Source organism: Gasterosteus aculeatus, chromosome Y (genome assembly GCF_964276395.1).
Source record: "Gasterosteus aculeatus chromosome Y, fGasAcu3.hap1.1, whole genome shotgun sequence".
NCBI lineage: Eukaryota > Metazoa > Chordata > Actinopteri > Perciformes > Gasterosteidae > Gasterosteus > Gasterosteus aculeatus.
This window is the reverse complement of record NC_135709.1, coordinates 9,886,792-9,905,762: the sequence shown is the minus strand read 5'-3', so window position 1 is coordinate 9,905,762 and position 18,971 is coordinate 9,886,792. Positions and strand designations below refer to the sequence as shown.

General features: G+C 44.3%; 2 protein-coding genes across 7 annotated transcripts in view; both read right to left on the bottom strand.

Moving 5' to 3' along the window:
* Positions 1 to 166: 166 nt before the first annotated feature.
* LOC120812522 (uncharacterized) lies at positions 167 to 5,904 on the bottom strand. Of its 2 annotated transcripts, XM_040168621.2 has the most exons (5): positions 5,459 to 5,904; positions 5,009 to 5,113; positions 4,717 to 4,851; positions 1,971 to 2,150; positions 167 to 1,166 (listed from the first exon to the last, which is right to left on the bottom strand). In XM_040168621.2, exons 1-5 carry the CDS (start codon positions 5,507 to 5,509, stop codon positions 786 to 788), a joined length of 852 nt encoding a protein of 283 aa, XP_040024555.1. In that variant the 5' UTR covers positions 5,510 to 5,904; the 3' UTR covers positions 167 to 785. The 2 variants fall into 2 exon arrangements, with proteins under 2 accessions (XP_040024555.1, XP_040024556.1); XM_040168622.2 differs by lacking the exon at positions 4,717 to 4,851 and having other exon boundaries at positions 5,459 to 5,821.
* Positions 5,905 to 6,221: 317 nt separating this feature from the next.
* Positions 6,222 to 18,971, bottom strand: part of LOC120812510 (cyclic nucleotide-gated channel beta-1-like) — a 39,625-nt gene continuing 26,875 nt past the window's right edge. For 4 of the 5 annotated variants that reach the window (XM_040168604.2, XM_078097564.1, XM_078097566.1 and 1 more), the window contains 3 exons: positions 8,366 to 8,512; positions 8,004 to 8,197; positions 6,222 to 7,915 (listed from right to left, as the gene is read on the bottom strand). The gene's annotated coding sequence lies outside the window, so the exon portion shown is untranslated. The remainder of the gene's footprint in view (positions 7,916 to 8,003; positions 8,198 to 8,365; positions 8,513 to 18,971) is intronic. The other variant, XM_078097563.1, reaches the window with a different exon arrangement.

The window sequence follows — 18,971 nt, the reverse complement described above, 5'->3', positions numbered from 1 at the left end:
ATCAAGGAAAAAGACATTTCAAAAGCCCAAACTGTTGTATGTAATTTAAATAAATATAAAAGATTCAGATTCTGTTTCTGTTTTCCTTTTGTGTTTATGTTGATATAATTAGTTGTAGCGTACAGTTTGTGCCGGGAAAATAAAAGGTCATGAACATGATTGTGCATTAGTGTTGAGTTTATACATTTATTATTAAAAAAGGAGACCAAGCGGACAGAAAATTGGAAAAATTGCGATCACAGGATAAAAAAATATAATATAATAAAAAACATGTAATGTCTTTGGATGGAGTCACTCTTGCCCAATAAATACATGTTTGGTTTTATTTTAAAACATAGTTCTAGAAGTTTCAGGAAATTAAAAAAATAATAGATTGAATAGAAACATTTGAGAACCACAAAAGGACCTAAATTCTGTTGAAAGTCTTTAAAAGTTGTGATGGTATCTGCTACAGAAGATATATTAACTTTTTTAAATTCCTTTTCTTAATGAATGTGATCAGCGCTGACATAACATCATACATGTCATCATCATCATCATCATCATCATCATCATCATCATCGCAAGGCTTCTTGAACCGTGCTGGCTGCCTTGGACACATATGAACCTGCTCCACAATGTACATAGAAAGGTAACAAAAACATCACAATTCTTACTTTCAAGTCATTATAAAATAATGAAAACAGAATTCTGAATATTATATTCGATTTCTTCGTTCTATGCATTCTATGATCACAGGAAAGCAAAACACTTATTTTTAGGAAAAGTTAAAGGCCGCACTGAAATCATGAGCAGAATGCAGGTATTTTGTCACTGAATAAACCAGTGTGTAGGTACCGGGGGACTGAAGGAAACCTGACCTGTGCTATAGTGCGTAGTGACTCGGGGGTAATAGAAGTCCTGCTGAGGTCCAGAGCAACAAGGGAGGATTTCTGCTCCGTCAACAGCCTCCGTACGTTCCTCAGCGACAGCAATGCCGAGGAATCCTTAACGTCCCCCACCGGGCAGCCTCGGTACGGGTCAAACTCGAAGGCGATGTGGCAGCCGGCCAGCGAGAGGCGGCGGAGGCGAGGGGCGCAGCCGGTGAGCCGGTTGAAGGTGACGTCGGAGAGGTACCGCAGGTCGGACAGGTCCAGCTCCTCCAGACCAGACAGAGCCGACCGGACCTGCAACCGCAAGATGGAGTTTGAGCTGAATCTGGAGCCACAGGTGGAAAAACTATAAAGTCGTGCAAACACAATGACATAAACATTTATTGAGGGGGATCAATATGAGCGGTGAGGCTACATTTAACTGTCGTAATAGTGTAGTGAACATAAGCGTGACACTTGACAGTAGGACACAAAAGGTCTTCAAGATTTACCCGGGAAAAGGTCCAAAAATAAGTTACAGTTCTTAAGGGCAGACTGCTGCATAAAACATGAAGGAATCTGTGTCAAATCACCAATTACCTCCTCTTTAAAAACAAAAAGATTAGTAACAGTGTTTCATTGGCACGATTGAGCTTTTGTGTGCCTCATATCGGGAACAAACTCCCAGAAAGCTGCACTAAAGACGTAGAGACTGGGGACATGAAAACAGTCCAGTGAAGCAATTTTAAGCTTGTTTGTCTGTTTTTAATAAATTTTCTTAATCCATTTTCTTTTTCCTTGTTTGTTTGAAGGTTTGATGTGAAGCACTTTAAATTGCCTTGTTTTTTTAGATGTGCTATACAAATAAACGTGCCTTGCCTAGGAAATCATTATTACTTTATTACTTCATAATCTTACCATTACATAAAATGTTTGTGTCCCCTCAAAAAATGCACAGCACCATCTCCCCAAATTCTATTAAACCAAACAGGCAATTTCTTAGATACCACCTTTGGCATTTGCATTTTCCCAAATGCCATTGGTCAACTTTTGTTTCATTTATTAGCACTTCACTCCGGTGTTCAAACACTCCTTGACGCATAACGCAACGTATAAAACCTGCTGTCTATGCTTCTCCCTCGAGAGGAAAGGGCCGGACATGAAGAAGCTGTCCAGGCCCCTGAGGTCCAGCCTGCGGAGGGAGGTGAGGCGGGGGAGGAGTGCAAGCAGAGAGGCTTCGGTGATACTGCTGCCAGGCAGGGACAAGCTCTCCAACTTGGAGCCCAGGCACAGACCCACCTAAAAGAAGACAAGGGAGAGCAATTTGCTTCATTTTGAGCAGGAAATTCAATGAAGCGCGTACACACGCTATTGCTGAGTTGAGCGATAAGGGTTTGAATTTCGCAGAAACACCTGCAGCTGCTCTGAACATTGGATCGCAACATGTTATCATCCAAAATGATAAGAGTGCTGCCATGCAAATACTCAACGCCCTGAACTATCCTTTCGCCCTCACTTTCCACTTTCACCGCCCTCTCTCCTAACCAAATTCTTACCCTAGTAACCTCTGCCCGTCCGACCACCTGCCCTCTTGACCCCATTCCATCACATCTTCTACAATCTATCGCACCGGACCTTCTTCCGTTCCTCACCTGTCTCATCAACAACGCTCTGTTATCTGGCTGTTTTCCCAATTCTCTGAAGGAGGCAAGAGACAACCCTCTCCTGAAGAAACCCACCCTCAACCCTTCTGAAGAAAACAACTACAGACCGGTCTCTCTTCTTCCCTATTTGTCCAAAACCCTTGAACGTGCTATCTTTAATCAACTCTCCTCTTATCTCCACTGTAACAACCTCCTTCAAGGGTTTCAAGGCAGGCCACTCCACAGAGACTGCTCTCCTTGCTGTCTCAGAGCAACTCCACACTGCTAGAGCCGCCTCTCTCTCCTCTGTCCTCATCCTTCTGGACCTCTCTGCTGCATTTGACACGGTCAACCACCAGATCCTTATTCCCTCCCTTCAGGAACTTGGTGTCACAGGCTCTGCTCTCTCCCTTCTCTCGTCCTACCTCGACGGCCGCACCTACCGGGTAACCTGGCGAGGATCTGTGTCGGAACCTTGTCCTCTTACTACTGGAGTTCCTCAGGGTTCCGTGCTGGGTCCCCTCCTGTTTTCGCTTTACACTAACTCTCTTGGCGCTGTCATTCGCTCGCATGGCTTCTCTTACCACAGCTATGCCGATGACACCCAACTAATTCTCTCCTTCCCTCACTCGGACACCCAGGTGGCGGCTCGGATCTCTGCCTGTCTAACTGACATCTCCCAGTGGATGTCCGCCCACCATCTGAAAATCAACCCCGACAAGACTGAACTACTTCTCTTTCCCGGAAAAGATTCGCTTACCCAGGACCTGACAGTCAACTTTGGGAACTCCGTACTAACGCCCACTTTGACCGCTAAGAACCTCGGCGTCACACTCGACAGCCAACTCTCCCTGACTCCTAACATCACCGCGACAACGCGATCCTGTAGATACACGCTCTACAACATCAGGAGAATACGTCCCCTTCTCACTCAGAAGGCAGCGCAGGTACTGATTCAGGCTCTTGTCATCTCTCGCCTGGACTACTGCAACTCCCTCCTGGCTGGTCTCCCTGCCACCGCCATTCGACCTCTGCAGCTCATTCAGAATGCAGCAGCTCGACTGGTCTTCAACCTTCCGAAATTCTCCCACACTACTCCACTCCTCCGCTCTCTTCACTGGCTACCGGTGGCCGCCCGCATCCACTTCAAAACATTGGTGCTCACGTACCGTGCTGTGAATGGATCGGGTCCAGCTTACATCCAGGACATGGTCAAACCCTACATCCCAACCCGCACTCTCCGCTCTGCATCTGCAAAACTACTCGTCCCTCCCTCACTGAGAGCAAAACACTCGACTAGATCTCGACTCTTCGCTGTCCTTGCGCCGAAATGGTGGAACGAGCTCTCTGAAGACACCAGGACCGCAGAGAGCCTTCACATCTTCCGCCGCAAACTAAAGACACACCTCTTCAGACTCTACCTCGACTAAAGACTAACAAATTGTAACACTTAAGTTGTACTTGTAACGTCACTCATCTATAGCAAATTGTAAATTGGCTTATTTGAGGAAATTGCACTTTCTTGTTTCTTGTTCTCCTGAGTTTGTACCCTATGGTTAAATGCACTTATTGTACGTCGCTTTGAATAAAAGCGTCCGCTAAATGACATGTAATGTAATGTAATCCTTGTTCCTGGTTGACTACAATGACGGCCTTTCAGGAGGGGAGACCTGAAGACAATGTGTCCCTTGACTTGGTTACTCAGATTGTTTTTTTTAAAAGGCTGTCAGAAGCCCTCCTCCTGGGGAAATTCCCTGGAGGAATAGGGAGATCATCTAAGGGGAGATTACAATGCTAATTTAAATCACAGTTCACATGACAGCAGCGATCAATTTCGTTCTCACAATAAATGCTACCGTTTCAGTCCAGAGTGGAAACATATGGACACACAGACGATCAATAATGCTCCATATTTAGATTTTTCCCCCATTCACCTCTACTTCTAATTTGTCTTGTTTGGCCTCGTAAAGCAGGATTCATTTGGGGTTCGAGGGGGAGCTTCAGGGGCTCTTCAGGAAATGTGTGATAAATATTCAGTTTGAAATATTCTTAAGTTGCAGCTTGGACAAATAAAACATCTTATAATAATCACATAACAATCTATCTTTAATCACGTAGTCTCTTCAGATGTGAAAACACCGGAGAATATCGATACGTACAAGGAATCTGAAATCATGTTAACCCAAGTTGCTATACGTTTGAATCATAACAGCATACTGCACCTCCAGAAGCAGAGATCTGGACATACTGAACCCATCGAGCTGGCTGATAATAAGACTGCAGCGTGACTTTCTGCTCAGACCCTTGATCAGCTCCAGCGACGAGGCTGAAGCCAGGAAGCAGAAGGTGACATTTTTCTGCACAAACAGGAACAAAGAAAGAGGTGGCATGCGGTTGAATTGACCCCATAGCATATAAAGCAGATCCTTAAAGCAGATCCTTCCACGGTCGCCTTTCGGCACTGTGGGTCTACAGCCAATGAAGCGCCTCGAAATCATGATGTGAGGCAATCACCTGAAAGCTAAGGTCCTGGCTGGCATAATACCAACTGCGGCTGACCAGCAAGGCTTCCTTCCTCTCCGATGTGTGAAGAAAGCGAATAAGGATGTAAACTAGGATCTGCGGCAAGGGATCAAAATACAGCATTAGGTTACATGAAAGTGTAAACAACCTGTACATTGTATTGTTCCTGTGTATCATATTGTAAAAACAATGTATGTAGTTTATTTTATTTTTGATATACTCAATTAGATCATATTATAATTTTAGACTTGGTGCCTTTCAAAATACACATTCTTCTCATTTTAAAAGCATTTTTGGCACACTTCAGGAAACAGGAACGGGAATACTTTTGATAAAATACATATACTGTACATTTGTGATGCGTCCCAGTGTGTTAAATTATTTTGTATTACATAAAAGTTACTCTAAATAACTTTAGTCTCTAGTTATGGACAAACTCACCTCCAGGGGAAGATCAGGTGTCTCCGTGTCCTCCCCATCGCATTCCTCCATCGCAGCTTCTCCTTCGTTACGATGAAGACCTCCGGACCTTCATCCCCAGCGGCTCGCTGGCTCGTTAAAAGATGCAGCTAGCTGCCGTTAGCCTCACAGCTAATAGCTTGTGCGTGAGGGGAGGCCGCTGCTAAGTTCCATTATTTTATGGTGAACCAATCGATGCGAATACCAACACCAGATCGATGGAAGCCCGCGAGGTGGCTCGTCGACTGCTGTCAACTCACCGAGCGACTTCGCTGCGCACACTTCACCGCAAGCACGCAGCCTGTACGTTTCCGCCTGACTTCGGTTGGATCAGCTGACGCCTGCGAAAACACCGACGTCAAGGCGCGGAGCATTGTGGGAAATGTAGTTTCCCCACTATGTCTCCCTCATAGTGGTTCATCACCTCCAACGAGTCAGTTAGCGCACTCTGACGTCACTTAAAGCAACGACAACGAGGTCGTTATGATGACATCACCTCTTCAACAACACCTGTTGCAAATAACTTCCTTCCTTTAGTTGTTGTTGCTGTTGTTGTTGTTTGTTAACTTGCGGCCATGTTGGGTCGCCAGAGGACAGATACGTTACATTACATTACATGTAAATATTATCCAAAGCGACTTACATTACACTTTAAACCCATGGCTTTTTCACATTTTCCCAGCACACCTTCTCTAACCCCTGCGCCACGACGACCCCTGGGAGATAAACAACTCACGACTGCTTATGCTGATACAGATAATTTATTCACTCACAAGTTTTAAGGGCCCTATATTACATACACATTCATTGTGTTCATTATGCTAAAATCCCTCCCCTCTCACCACACACTAACACATATACACAGACACACAAACACACACACAAACATATAACCATAAAGGAGAAAAACATTGCAAATCTTCTCTATAGATGGTCTGGCAGTGTGGCTAGCCCTTTTTCAGAGGCTGTATCGATAAAACCATCTATAGAAAAACATCATGCTGTGTCTGTAACATTATAACATATAACTATAACATTTTACAGCACACGTTATATATTAAGCACTATTAGAATGTACAGTATGTACATGTCACAGCACTACAAGCAGGAAAGTGATCTTACAAGAACAGGAGAGTGAAATTCATCTAACTTTCAAAATATAAATGTATTTACATTACTGTACATAAGAAAACATGAAAATTAAAATGTTGACTTTAGTTATAAAATATGTAAATCAATACTATTACATGTGTTGATGGCTATATATTTACATGATTGATTATTAATATGTATATAATATATACTGCTTAGATTAGCATGTTAAATCAGTTAAAAAGGTGATGTTTTAACTCGCAATTCATAAAGCTATCATTGCCAAAGAGAGCCTGGAAATCCATGCAGAATAATCTAGGATGACGTTACAATGACCTGACAATGTCAACATTTTTGGTAACATTTCTCATGATGGAGTACAGAAGATCATTTTATTACATTAAACATTAACATTAAAAACAGGTTTTCTAGGTTGGTGTTGTTCTTCAGAACCACTTTTAAATACATCAGCACTGCAAACTACTCACACCCTAAATTACACAACGTGTAAGGCAAATTGTTAATTCAAGTTACAAAAGAAACCTACAGTCAGCAGACAACAACAGCAAAAACCTTTTGGTGTGATTTGGAAAGATAAGAAGTTCGGTTCCGTTGAAAGGACTCGTCCAAGTTCACAGTTATGGCCTGACATTGCCACCTCGGTGTAGATGATGATGTGGTTGAATAGTGGAGAGTTGAATGGCTTGCTTTTATCTTGCTTTTTAACTATATTTAGTCTAATGGTTAACTCAGCTCATCCTACAACAGCTAATGTCATGGTAGTGATATTTGGTTAGTGGACATCGGTCAGTGTGGATTACAGTACTGCCTTTATATTTTTGCAATGATGCTGTCCTACAAAACGCCCACTTGCAGATCAGGTATAGCAGTTTTGTACGTGTTCATCAGTAACACCTCGTCACTTCTGCGCTCCAAAATTCTGCCACTTTATAGCCGGCCTTCCCTTCCGTAGTTTATTCTTCCACATTCCTTTCAAAAAGAGCATTTCTTCATTTCCCAGTGATCCCTCCGATTTCCCTTCTCCTTAAAGATCTTTTGTCCTTATCCTCTAATGAACTATCACAACTTCTTTTCTTTCCTCTTTCCACCCTCGCTCCCTTCGACCTCGCCGACGCCCGCCTCTCTTCGGTCCACATCACGCTCCTGGTCTGCGTCACCGCGGCCCCTGGATGCAGAGGGAGGCACAGCGGAGTTGCCGTTGTCGGGGCGATGGGAGGCGGGGAGCACTGCAGATCAGGTGGAGACGGCCGATGGCGAGTCCACGTCTCGGTCGGATCCGGAACTGAAGGTGGGGGACGGAGGAGGCAGGGAGGAGGAGAGGGAGGGCTGGAGGAGAAAGGAAGACGTTAATCCACCACACAGTGGACATTCTCTTCCTTGTCTCTGTCACGCGTCCATACTGTATTTGCGGTACCTGTAGGGAGACGCTGGACTTGCTGTACTTCTCTTTGAATTTAGACAGAGCTCCTTTCAGTCCAGAGGATTTCTCTGCCATCTCCAAGGCTGCTCTCAGCAGTTTGGGAGTTTCTGGTCTGAGAGGGGCTGCCGACGTGAGCGGGGTTCGCCTCTTCTTTGGGTTCAGGTTTCTTTCCCTTGTTGAGCATCTTCCTGTGAGAGAGTAACTGATTCAGGAACAATCACACAACGCAGACAAAGGAAGGCTTCTGAGAGTTGATTTTTGATCTGGTGGCCCCACTTCATCTGCACAGGACGTCTACAAAGCAGAGAGTTATAGTGTAACAGGTAACTGTTGTTGTGGGTGCATTGATGTTTGACCTGGCCTTCTTGCGGAGCAGTTTCTTGGACTGGGGGTAGTGGACCAGGATCTCATTCAGGTCTTTCTTGTCGAGGATGAAGAGGTTGGCAAATCCGTGTGCGATTACATTTGCTGTTCGCCTGTTACCGCCGCCTACCGCAAGCAAACTGCAAATTACACACATTATGGTGTGAAAGGTTATGTTCTACCTCATTGGACCTATTAGCATGAGAAAAGCTCTGGTCTGCTAGACTTTTCTATACAAGGTTTATGGTATTTCACACAAAAAGACTGAAAACCCCACGTCCTGTTCTAAGGTATTTGTCAGAACGGCAGCTTAGATACGTATATAATAAATCTTACTATTGTTTGCCATTTGTAAGCATCTTCAAAGACAAAGTTTTCATTGATCGCCACCTTTGAAAATGTCTTCCCCTGATTTCTCCAAAGACCGATCCTGCCCTGAGAGTGACAAACACTGTCCTCCTTTCCGGTCCCCCGACCACCTGCACCTCGCCAACCTTTATGATGTCTCCCGACATTTGATCTCTATGACAACGCAGCAGATGTCCTGCTTTGTCTCTTACACTGTGCAATTTGTTCGGGTATCTTTTAGGAATTTCTACCTGAAAAAGACGGACTTTGCTGACGGACTTTGCTGACAATGGAGTAGTTGACGTCTATAGTGTAGGTTATTAAAAACTCAATTCTCCTCCTTTTTAATTATGTACTTTAACCCAATCATCATAGAAGAACTCTGTAAACCAATAGAATAGTTTTCACACCTTTCCGATTTTCTATATATGTACGTGTTTGTCCCTTCGTTCGGAGTTCGTGAGTGAAACCGGTAGACAGTTAACTACGTTGAAGTCAAAGGACTCTCTGTGGCCTGTGGACTGGAGAAGCTTACGAATCCTCGATCGAGGTGTTAACTTTTTGGCGCAACGCTTATTCTTTTATTAAACTCTTTAGATCTAACTTTTTCGATCTGCAGTATCTTTTGTACGTCCGGAGTTTTCTTCATTTTTGAACACAACAATTTGGTGACCCCGACGTGATGAGGAGCGACGGACGGAGGAACAGCTGATCTGAACAAAGGCCCAGCGATCGATTTTCTTCACTCACACGGCGCCATCGAAAAAGGTAACCGGCAACCAGTTGTTTAAAAACCGAAATGCTGTATAGTTTATCATAGAACATTTAGGTGTGAGTGGACAAAGTACGATGTGTTGAGGTAAACTAAAATTTTGAGATTTTTCTCTTAGCTTGGATGGGCGTTGCGATAAAAAGGGGCACATTGTATATAGTGTTTGTTTGGACGTCTCTGTGTGTGTTACCGACGAAGTTTCGGTTGTGTAGCGTTAACGTTAAGTGAATGGGCGACGTTATTTAACTGATCAGTCGTAGAATGAATGGAAACCTAGTATAGGCCTCTAACCAGTTGGGGATAAACGTATAGCAATTTATAGACTGTATACGTAATGCACTGTGTATAACGCGCTAGCAGAGTTAAGTCCACAAGGCCTGATGGAACCAGGAGTGATACCAGCAGTAATTGAGTGGAAGAGGTTCGCGTTGTAATGGCGGTTCTTCGTTGTCTCCGTAAGCTCTTTTAGAATCTGTTAGGCGGCACAATAAATTAAAATATGAACTAGACGACGCCAATGAGGCTAGATAACTAAAAAATAAATAAATAAATTTGGAACTTGTGAGGACAGAGCCACGCGCCGTAGTTGCCAAGAACTGACTAAAATTTTGCGGATAATTAAGTGCAGGGATAAATAGACCTAAAATTATAAGAGATAGGAGATAAGATAAGAAATAGGTCATCATATAACTCGCCTTGCAGGTGAGGACAGAGTCACGGACCAGCGCGCCAAGACCCTGAAGGCTGGAAGTTACAATTTAAAATTCGAAAAGGGTGAGGATACTAAATTATAAATTACTGGATAAATTTTTACAATAAATATAGATCAGTTGAAAACGTTGCGATTTTGTATATAATAGTGTATTGTATAGTTTTGTTTTGAAACGGCCGCAACCAGTTAAGCTTTTTGGTTCTTGGCCTAATCTCGTGAGGACAAAGGAGCACATGGTTTAAACAGGGCCTGCAAGGCTTTGTTCTTTGAAACAAAGGACTGTGACCGAAACCACCATTGTTTGGGGGTGGGGAACGCGGAGCACATGTTTCTTGGAACTTTACAAGATGGTAGCCGGAAATGAATAGTGAATGTAATTACAAAATGGCGGATTAGGAACCAATTAACATATTTTTACTAATTTTAAATACTGACATCTAGTGGATGAATGAAGCGGTAGAAGTTCATCAACCACACATACGGACATTTAAGCATTGAGAGTAGTGCTATTTACGTTAAAGTTTGACATAGTGGCCTGCTGTTTTGATTAACCATTAGACTTGTTAAGCATTATTCCTGACACATATTCGACGGTTCGGAAAATATTTGATTTTAATTATGACAAACTTATGACGCTATGTGATTATTGTTCCCCACCAGCATTGTTACTGACATTACTGTTTGACAGTGGTGCCTTTTTGATTTTTCTCACCGTCCCATTTCCGAAACTGGGATTTCTGTCTGCACGAGATTTCTTTTCCTGCATGTTGAACAGTCGGTGCTCTCTCTAACACATCGTTCTCGTTTTTGTGCATTTCTATAATCACCATAACCATTCTCCCCATTGTTCGTACATTTCTGTAATCTAACCTGTTTTTCCCATTTTCGTACATTCCTATAATACCATAACCATTTTTCCCATTTTCGTACATTCCTATAATCACCATAACTATTTTTTTCCCCCATTGTCTGTACATTTCTGTAACCTAACCTCTTTTTCCCATTGTTTGTTAACATAATCATTTTCTCCCATTTTTCGCACATTCCTATAATCACCATAACCATTTTTCCCATTGTCCGCACATTTCTGTAACATAACCAATTTTTTCCCATTTCCATACATTTTTTACAAGCACCCTAACTAATTTTAGTAACATATCTTTCTTATTTAACGGTGAGTATTGTTTACACCAACACTTGGTCAGACCTGAAGATGGCTACTACGAAAAACCCCTATACATGGCTTGACGTGCTGTGCAGGAAAGTTGGGGATGTCACCGCACCTCAGGACAGACACAAGACAGAGAGGAGAATAAAAAAGCGCATTCTGGAATGGAGAACAGACGGACTGTTGGACCAATCAAATATGACACTTCCCACCAAAGAACAAAGGCAGAGTCTGCTAACAATCCTTCAACAAAGACTGGAGATGGCCAAAGTAAACAATGTGAAAAGAGCATGGTTTAGATCCAAATCCAACAAGATCGAGAAAGCACAAAAAGACTTGGCGATCGGACAATTAATAGTAGAAGGGATGGACAAAATGAAAATTGCCTACATGTCTCCTGTTTCCATTGATGTTGATTCTCCCACGCTACCCCCTATGCCTGAAGCCATCATAAAGAGTACACCAACAGAGATGCCAGACAGAAAGACAATGACAGGAGCGAGCCTGTCATTGCCTCCTTCCCTCATCCCTCTCTCATGCCCCCCCCCATATGCAGCAGGACGTCCTTTTGAACCCCAGCTACAAGCACCCATACTGGAGGTAAAAGGAGGGACACTGGACGTAAGCTCGACATTAACTGACCATGCCGTGGGCATTCTCACAACACAACTAGAGAACCTCACAGACACAGTGAAAAGACACCTGACCGCTGGGGACGAGCTAACGGAAAAAAGCATGCGCAGTCAGACGAACAGCCATGAAGCCAGCATGCAACAAAGCCCAAACCCATTCCTCAATTCAGCAGGACCTGAAAGTCACACCACAACCCCAGCAGCAGCGGAATATGACCCAGCATGGCACCAGAGAGGAGAGGCCTCCGTCGACCCTCTCAACTTGAGTGGCTCCAACGGAAATTACGGTGACTGGACGACCCCCATCAGGCCAGAACAAAGCACCCTCTCACCCCAGAGTCTACCCAACCACACCACCAGACCAGAAACAGAGGCCAGAATCTCTCCAGGGAGACCAGAACTCACCAAGATCTCATACGGAGGGCGCCCAGCGACCTTTTGACCTCCCATTCCGGGGGACAGTCCAGTTCCCGGAACATCTCACACTGATAGGAGACAACGCCGCCCCAGCCCAACACAACCACAACCTCAGGTCGAGAGGTCACACAAGCCATCAGCTCCCGGTACATGCCCATCCCGACTTCCAAGCCCCCCTTTTGTCACTACCCAATGGACAACAACAATATCAACCCTTCAGCATGAGAGACACCCAGATGATAGTAGAGAAACTGCCATCAATTGAAGACAGAGGAAAACCATGGCTGAGAGCGCTAAACACACTGACAGCAGGACACACGCTGGCTCTCGGAGATATGAGATCCCTCCTCACCCAGTGCTCCAGCTTGGTGGAGAGTATCGCAGTACAACAAGACGCCAAGGTGCACACTCTTCCCGACCACGAGCCTCTCTCCCGCGTTGCAGGACAATTGAACAACGCAATTAGGATAAAGAGCCATCAACCAAGCAACAACAACACAAAACATTTCAGTCCCTGATCCTTATGTAGCATTATCTAGCATATCACCAAAACAACAGTTCTTCACAGTAATTGACTTAGCGAATGCATTCTTCTGCTTGCCTTTAAATGAAGAAAACAGAGACATATTTTCCTTCACATTTGAAGGACATCAGTACACCTACTCCAGGATGCCCCTGGGCTACAAAGACAGCCCTGGCCTATTCAACGCAGCCCTCAAGAAAGACATGACACCGTTACACCTACTGAAAGACGTCATCATCATCCAGTATGTTGACGACCTACTGCTGGCAGCACCGACAGCTGAAGTGTGTTCAAAAAAAAAAAGTCACAAAAGAACTACTCACGCTGCTGTCAAAAACAGGCTACAAGGTTACAGCAGGCATTACATCCCGGACTACACCACCCTCACACAACCACTCAGAGAACTTCTATCAGAAGCCGGAAACCGTAACATGAAAGCACCTCTGACATGGACACAGGAAGCAGAAGAAGCCTTCACCAAAACCAAGCAGGAGCTTGGCCAAGCATCACATCTGGCAACTCCGGACTACACAAAACCCTTTCATTTGGATGTTTCTGAAACAAATGGGATGGTATCCGCAGTATTGTTTCAGAAAAAGGAGGGAGGAAGGAGACCTCTGATGTATTACAGCCCACAATTGGATCACATTGAAAGAGGACAAACGGGATGTACAAGACATCTAGCAGCTCTAAAGAAGGCAATAGAAAAAACTGCACACATGGTTATGTGCCATGAACTCAAAGTCAACACAGAACATGGCGTCCTTGCCTACCTCTCCTCAAGCGCATTCACAATGACAGCAGGAAGGCAAGCCAAAATCTCCAAAACCTTACAACAACCACACATAATGTTTGCACATGAACAAATCAACATGGCAGAAGGTTTGACAATGAACGAAAACATCCCCCACAACTGTGAAGCAATAGCAAGAACTGATCTCAAAATCAGAACTGATCTAGAAACAACCCCTCTGGACAAACCAGAAATGACCCTGTTCACGGATGGAAGCTGCCACAAAGGAGAAGAAGGAAATGTGGCAGCCTACTCTGTTGTGCAACAAAAAGGACACCAACATGTCACCATCGCAGCTGCCATCATCCCACAACCTGCTTCAGCACAACTAGCTGAAGTAATAGCATTAACAAAAGCCCTGGAATATGCTGAAGGCCACACGGTAAACATTTATACAGACTCTGCATACGCACATGGTGCAGTTCATGTGGATGGCCCACAATGGATGAGAAGAGGTTTCCTGACAACAGAAAACACGCCAGTGAAACACAAAGAACTATTAGAACGACTAATTAAAGCCATATTACTGCCAACTAAAGTAGCAGTAATGAAATGCAAAGGACATCAAAAATCCCAAACATTAGTCGCAAAAGGAAATGAAGCAGCAGACCTTGCAGCAAAGAAAGCTGGAGGTTACGCCAGACAAATGATAACCATCACAACACCACAACTGCCAACACTGGGAATTGAAGACATCAAACTAATGCAGAAAGAAGCAGGGGTGTATGAACAGAACCAGTGGTCCCAAAAGGGAGCAACACAAAAAGAAGGACTGTGGAGATCACATGATGGAAGACTTGTGGCACCAGCAAAACTGTGCCAAGGTATCATCAAACAGGCTCATGGCCCTTCTCATGTCAACTCAAAAAGAACCGAAGAAGAAGTTTCCAGAATATGGTGGCATCCATATATGAAAGAATTGGTCAACCTATACCACCAAGAATGCCCAACTTGCAATAGCTTCAACCTGAAAAAACCATACAAATGTCCACAAGGAGCATTCCCAGTTCCAGATGCCCCCTTCAAAGAAATCTGCATCGATTACACAGACATGGGAGCAGAGAACCGAGTGAAGGGGTACAGATTCCAACTGGTAATGGTAGACCGGTATACCAGGTGGGTTGAAGCCATCTCCTGTTAAAAAGAAGATGCCAAAACGGTAATCAAATGGCTGAAAAATGAGCTCCTACCAAGATATGGAGTTCCCAGAAGAATCAGGTCTGACAATGGCACACATTTTGCAAACAAACACTTACACGAGGTTGAAAAGTATTTGGGCATCACACACACACATGGAGCAGTCTATCACCCACAGTCACAGGGGATAGTCGAGAGAGCTAATCGGACCATTAAGTCCAAAATAGCTATGATTTGTCACGGCACTAAGCTTACCTGGTTGGATGCTTTACCTCTTGCATTAATGTCTATGCGGTCCTCACAGGGAGGGAAAACTTTCCTTTCTCCTCATGAATTGATGACGGGGAGACCCATGCCGGGTCCAGACAGAGAGTTGGGAGACAGTCCTATGCTAGACATATTTCAAGTTGAAGAGTCTGAATATTATGGAAAGTTATGTGACCAGCTTGGAGTTTTGTCTACACAGATTCAAAGAGCCAACCAGACACCAGCTGATGAGAACGTGTCATCAGCGGAACCAGGTGATTGGCTAAGGTTGAAAGTTCACAAAAGAAAGTGGACTGAACCGCGGTGGATTGGACCGTTTGAAGTCATTGCAAGGACTTCACACGCACTCCAAGTAAGAGGTCACACCAAAACTAAGTGGCATCGTCTAACCCATTGTCAAGCAACAGAACCACCAACCAGAACACTTACACGGCAAGATTTGATAAATTCAAAGGAATGAGTTTAACAGGGATGGAGAACCTCGAAGGGAGAAGAATCAGAAAGAGGTGTGGTCTCACTGCATTTAAATTCTGGTTAGGGATGGTCTTCTTTACTGGTCTCATACTCCTTCCACTTCTATGGTGGGGAGGACCAATGAAAGTAAGAGGAAAAACCTCCCTGACCAAACCAGAACCACAACTGAATTCCACCGTACATAATGGTAAAGATTGTACCCAGGGACAGAATTTTGCACAAGTTCATCACCGAACCAAACGATCCAACAGGGAAAGAAACACATTCACCACAAAACCTCAGATCCATGTGAAATGTGTGACCGGAACACCTTGTGTAGCACGTTTTGATTTATGTATGACCGGAGGTTGCCCAGCCGGTTCATTAAAACTACAATGGAGCTCAATAACTCAAATGGCCAAATATCATAAGTATTTGTGCACTGGAAATTGTGAAAACTGGCTTGATGTGTTTGCCCACACTGATCCCCATGGTTACGTCAACCCAGAGCATCGACGGGCTGGTCAAATAGCCCTAATTGGACCCCTACAAACTTGTCCCCAACAAAGCATCGTTTGGCCCCGTTGCAACGCTGTCAACTTAGCGATAGCGTCTCCACAACTAGACATGACTGGAACCTATAAGCTGGGGGTGGATAAAGAAGGACCTGATCCCTGGTGGGATATTGTTCTGACTGTATCTAACCCAGAAACCCCATCTTCCACAGTAATGCCTGAATCCGAAACTGCGACAGCTCCACCAAAGGAAACATCTCCTATCCCTCAACCATTAATAAAGTATTTGAATATCTCCTCCACAAGACTGACCATAGCAACTGAAACCGGGTACACTCAGGAAAACCAGTGGCTTAATTGGTTATTGTACACCGCGAAAGACCTTAATCGACCCGACTGTTTAGTGCAGGGGTCTCAAACTCGCGGCCCGCGGGCCAATTGCGGCCCTCGGGACGATATTTTGTGGCCCCATCCTTAATATGAAAGTGTAATGTTAGTGCGGCCCGCAAGTTTTATACTGTAACCCCACTGTCAGCTGCTGTGTGGGACATGTTATGATGTTCTGGTTTCCTACTGTGTGCTTGTCCAGTGAACGTGGCATGCATGTGACTGACATGGGGGGCGGGTCGTGTGTGTCGGCCGAGGTGCAGAGAGCAGGAGGGTGAAATTCAGTTTCCTGCCCTCTTTCGCGCAGGTGATCATGTGACTAACCGTTAGCATCGCTCGTTTAATAAAGTTTTCCTTTACGACTCACACTAACAACACATGAAGCATCTGACGTCACCGACGAGCGTCTCGTCCATTACTACGCAGCTTCGATTCACGTAACTTCACGTTTGGCTATAAAGGAATTCCACGGTCACATGACCTTAGGTCTCCCCCGCTGAGTTAAAGGAGGACTAGTGTTGTAGTCTCATTCGGACCGATTCCCCAGGGTGGGGTTCAATGACTGCTTTTGAAAGTGAGTGTTAAGTTGTGTTATTGTCGACCATGCCGTTCGGACGCTAGTCTGGCCCGCGTTCGGTTGAAGTGGGCTGCATCTGGCCCGCAGCTGATTTGAGTTTGAGACCCCTGGTTTAGTGTGTGCCAAAGCACGACCTCAATTGGCCACTGTGCCCTTCACCCTGAACCCCAATAATGATCCAGATGGTTTTTTATGCATGTTGTCTTTCTTCCAGGGGCAGACAAGCAGCAACTGTACTTCTTTAAACTTACTTTTCCCAGCAGTGCATCCAGTTAATCCTCCGACGTTCACGTATTATCCAGGCAACTATACTTGTTTACATAGCAGTCAAGGATCAGAAGAAGTTGGAATCTTGACAGACTGTTCCACCATTTTTAACATTACAGCGGGAGAGCGGAATGTGACGACCAGCAGAGTTTTTGAACAAAACACTGCCCGTGCGGACGTGTGGTGGTATTGTGGCGACAGAATTCTTAGAGTCTATCTCCCTAAGAGTTGGACAGGTACCTGTGCTATGGTTCGTCTAATCATGCCCATGTCTATGATCCCATTACACAAACAAACTCACAATATTATGAAAATAAGAATCTCCCGCAACCAAGCACTAGACAGAAACCGCAGAGAAATGCTTGCAACTTCATTCGACAAGAACATCTACATTGACGCCATAGGTGTTCCGAGAGGGGTCCCCGACCAATACAAAGCCCGTAACCAAATAGCTGCAGGATTTGAATCTATATTCCTGTGGCCCACTATTAACAAGAATGTAGATTGGATTAATTACATCTATTACAACCAGCAACGATTCGTCAATTACACTAGAGATGCAATCGAAGGACTGTTAGAGCAATTGGATAAAACCTCACTAATGGCATGGCAAAATAGAATGGCTCTGGACATGCTGCTGGCTGAGAAGGGCAGAGTGTGTAAGATGTTTGGATCTATGTGCTGTACCTTTATTCCCAATAACACTGCCCCCGACGGATCTGTGACTAGAGCATTGGCAGGACTGAGTTCCCTAAGTGAAGAATTAACCGAGAACAGTGGCATTGACAACTCATTCACAGGTTTTCTGGACTCGTGGTTTGGTAAATACAAGCAATTGTTCATATCTGCACTCACCGCAATTATCATCATGGCCAGCATTCTCATCCTATGTGGATGCTGTTGTATCCCCTGTATCAGAACCCTCATGACAAGACTCATAGCCACCGCACTGTCACAGGAAAACCAATCCCGGATGATGCCGGTGGTAAGTATGGATCTCAGTGATACAGATGACTCCTTTGACAAGACTGACATTGATCCGACTGTCACTCCCCTCCCTATGTATTTTGTTCATTACGTGTGAATTGTTACACCAAGATTGGTGTAAAGGGATGGATTGTAGGTTATTAAAAACTCAATTCTCCTCCTTTTTAATTATGTAATCAATAAAGAAATGAGAACGATGTAATGTCAATGTATAACTGTAATTCTGAGACAATCAATTGAGTCAATAAGCTAAAATATCATTGTATTAAATGTAATGTGCATACAGGAAAATGTAATAAAACCATTTACATTGTCAGACACTAAAAAACCCAGGTTACACTGAACGCGACATTCAGTGTAATACCACATTGCACCACTTCAAATAACTAGTCAACATTGAACGCATCAGAAGACGTCATGTGCCCAGAGGCGTAGACACTGCCTACCGCACCAACTTTAACCCAATCATCATAGAAGAACTCTGTAAACCAATAGAATAGTTTTCACACCTTTCCGATTTTCTATATATGTACGTGTTTGTCCCTTCGTTCGGGGTTCGTGAGTGAAACCGGTAGACAGTTAACTACGTTGAAGTCAAAGGACTCTCTGTGGCCTGTGGACTGGAGAAGCTTACGAATCCTCGA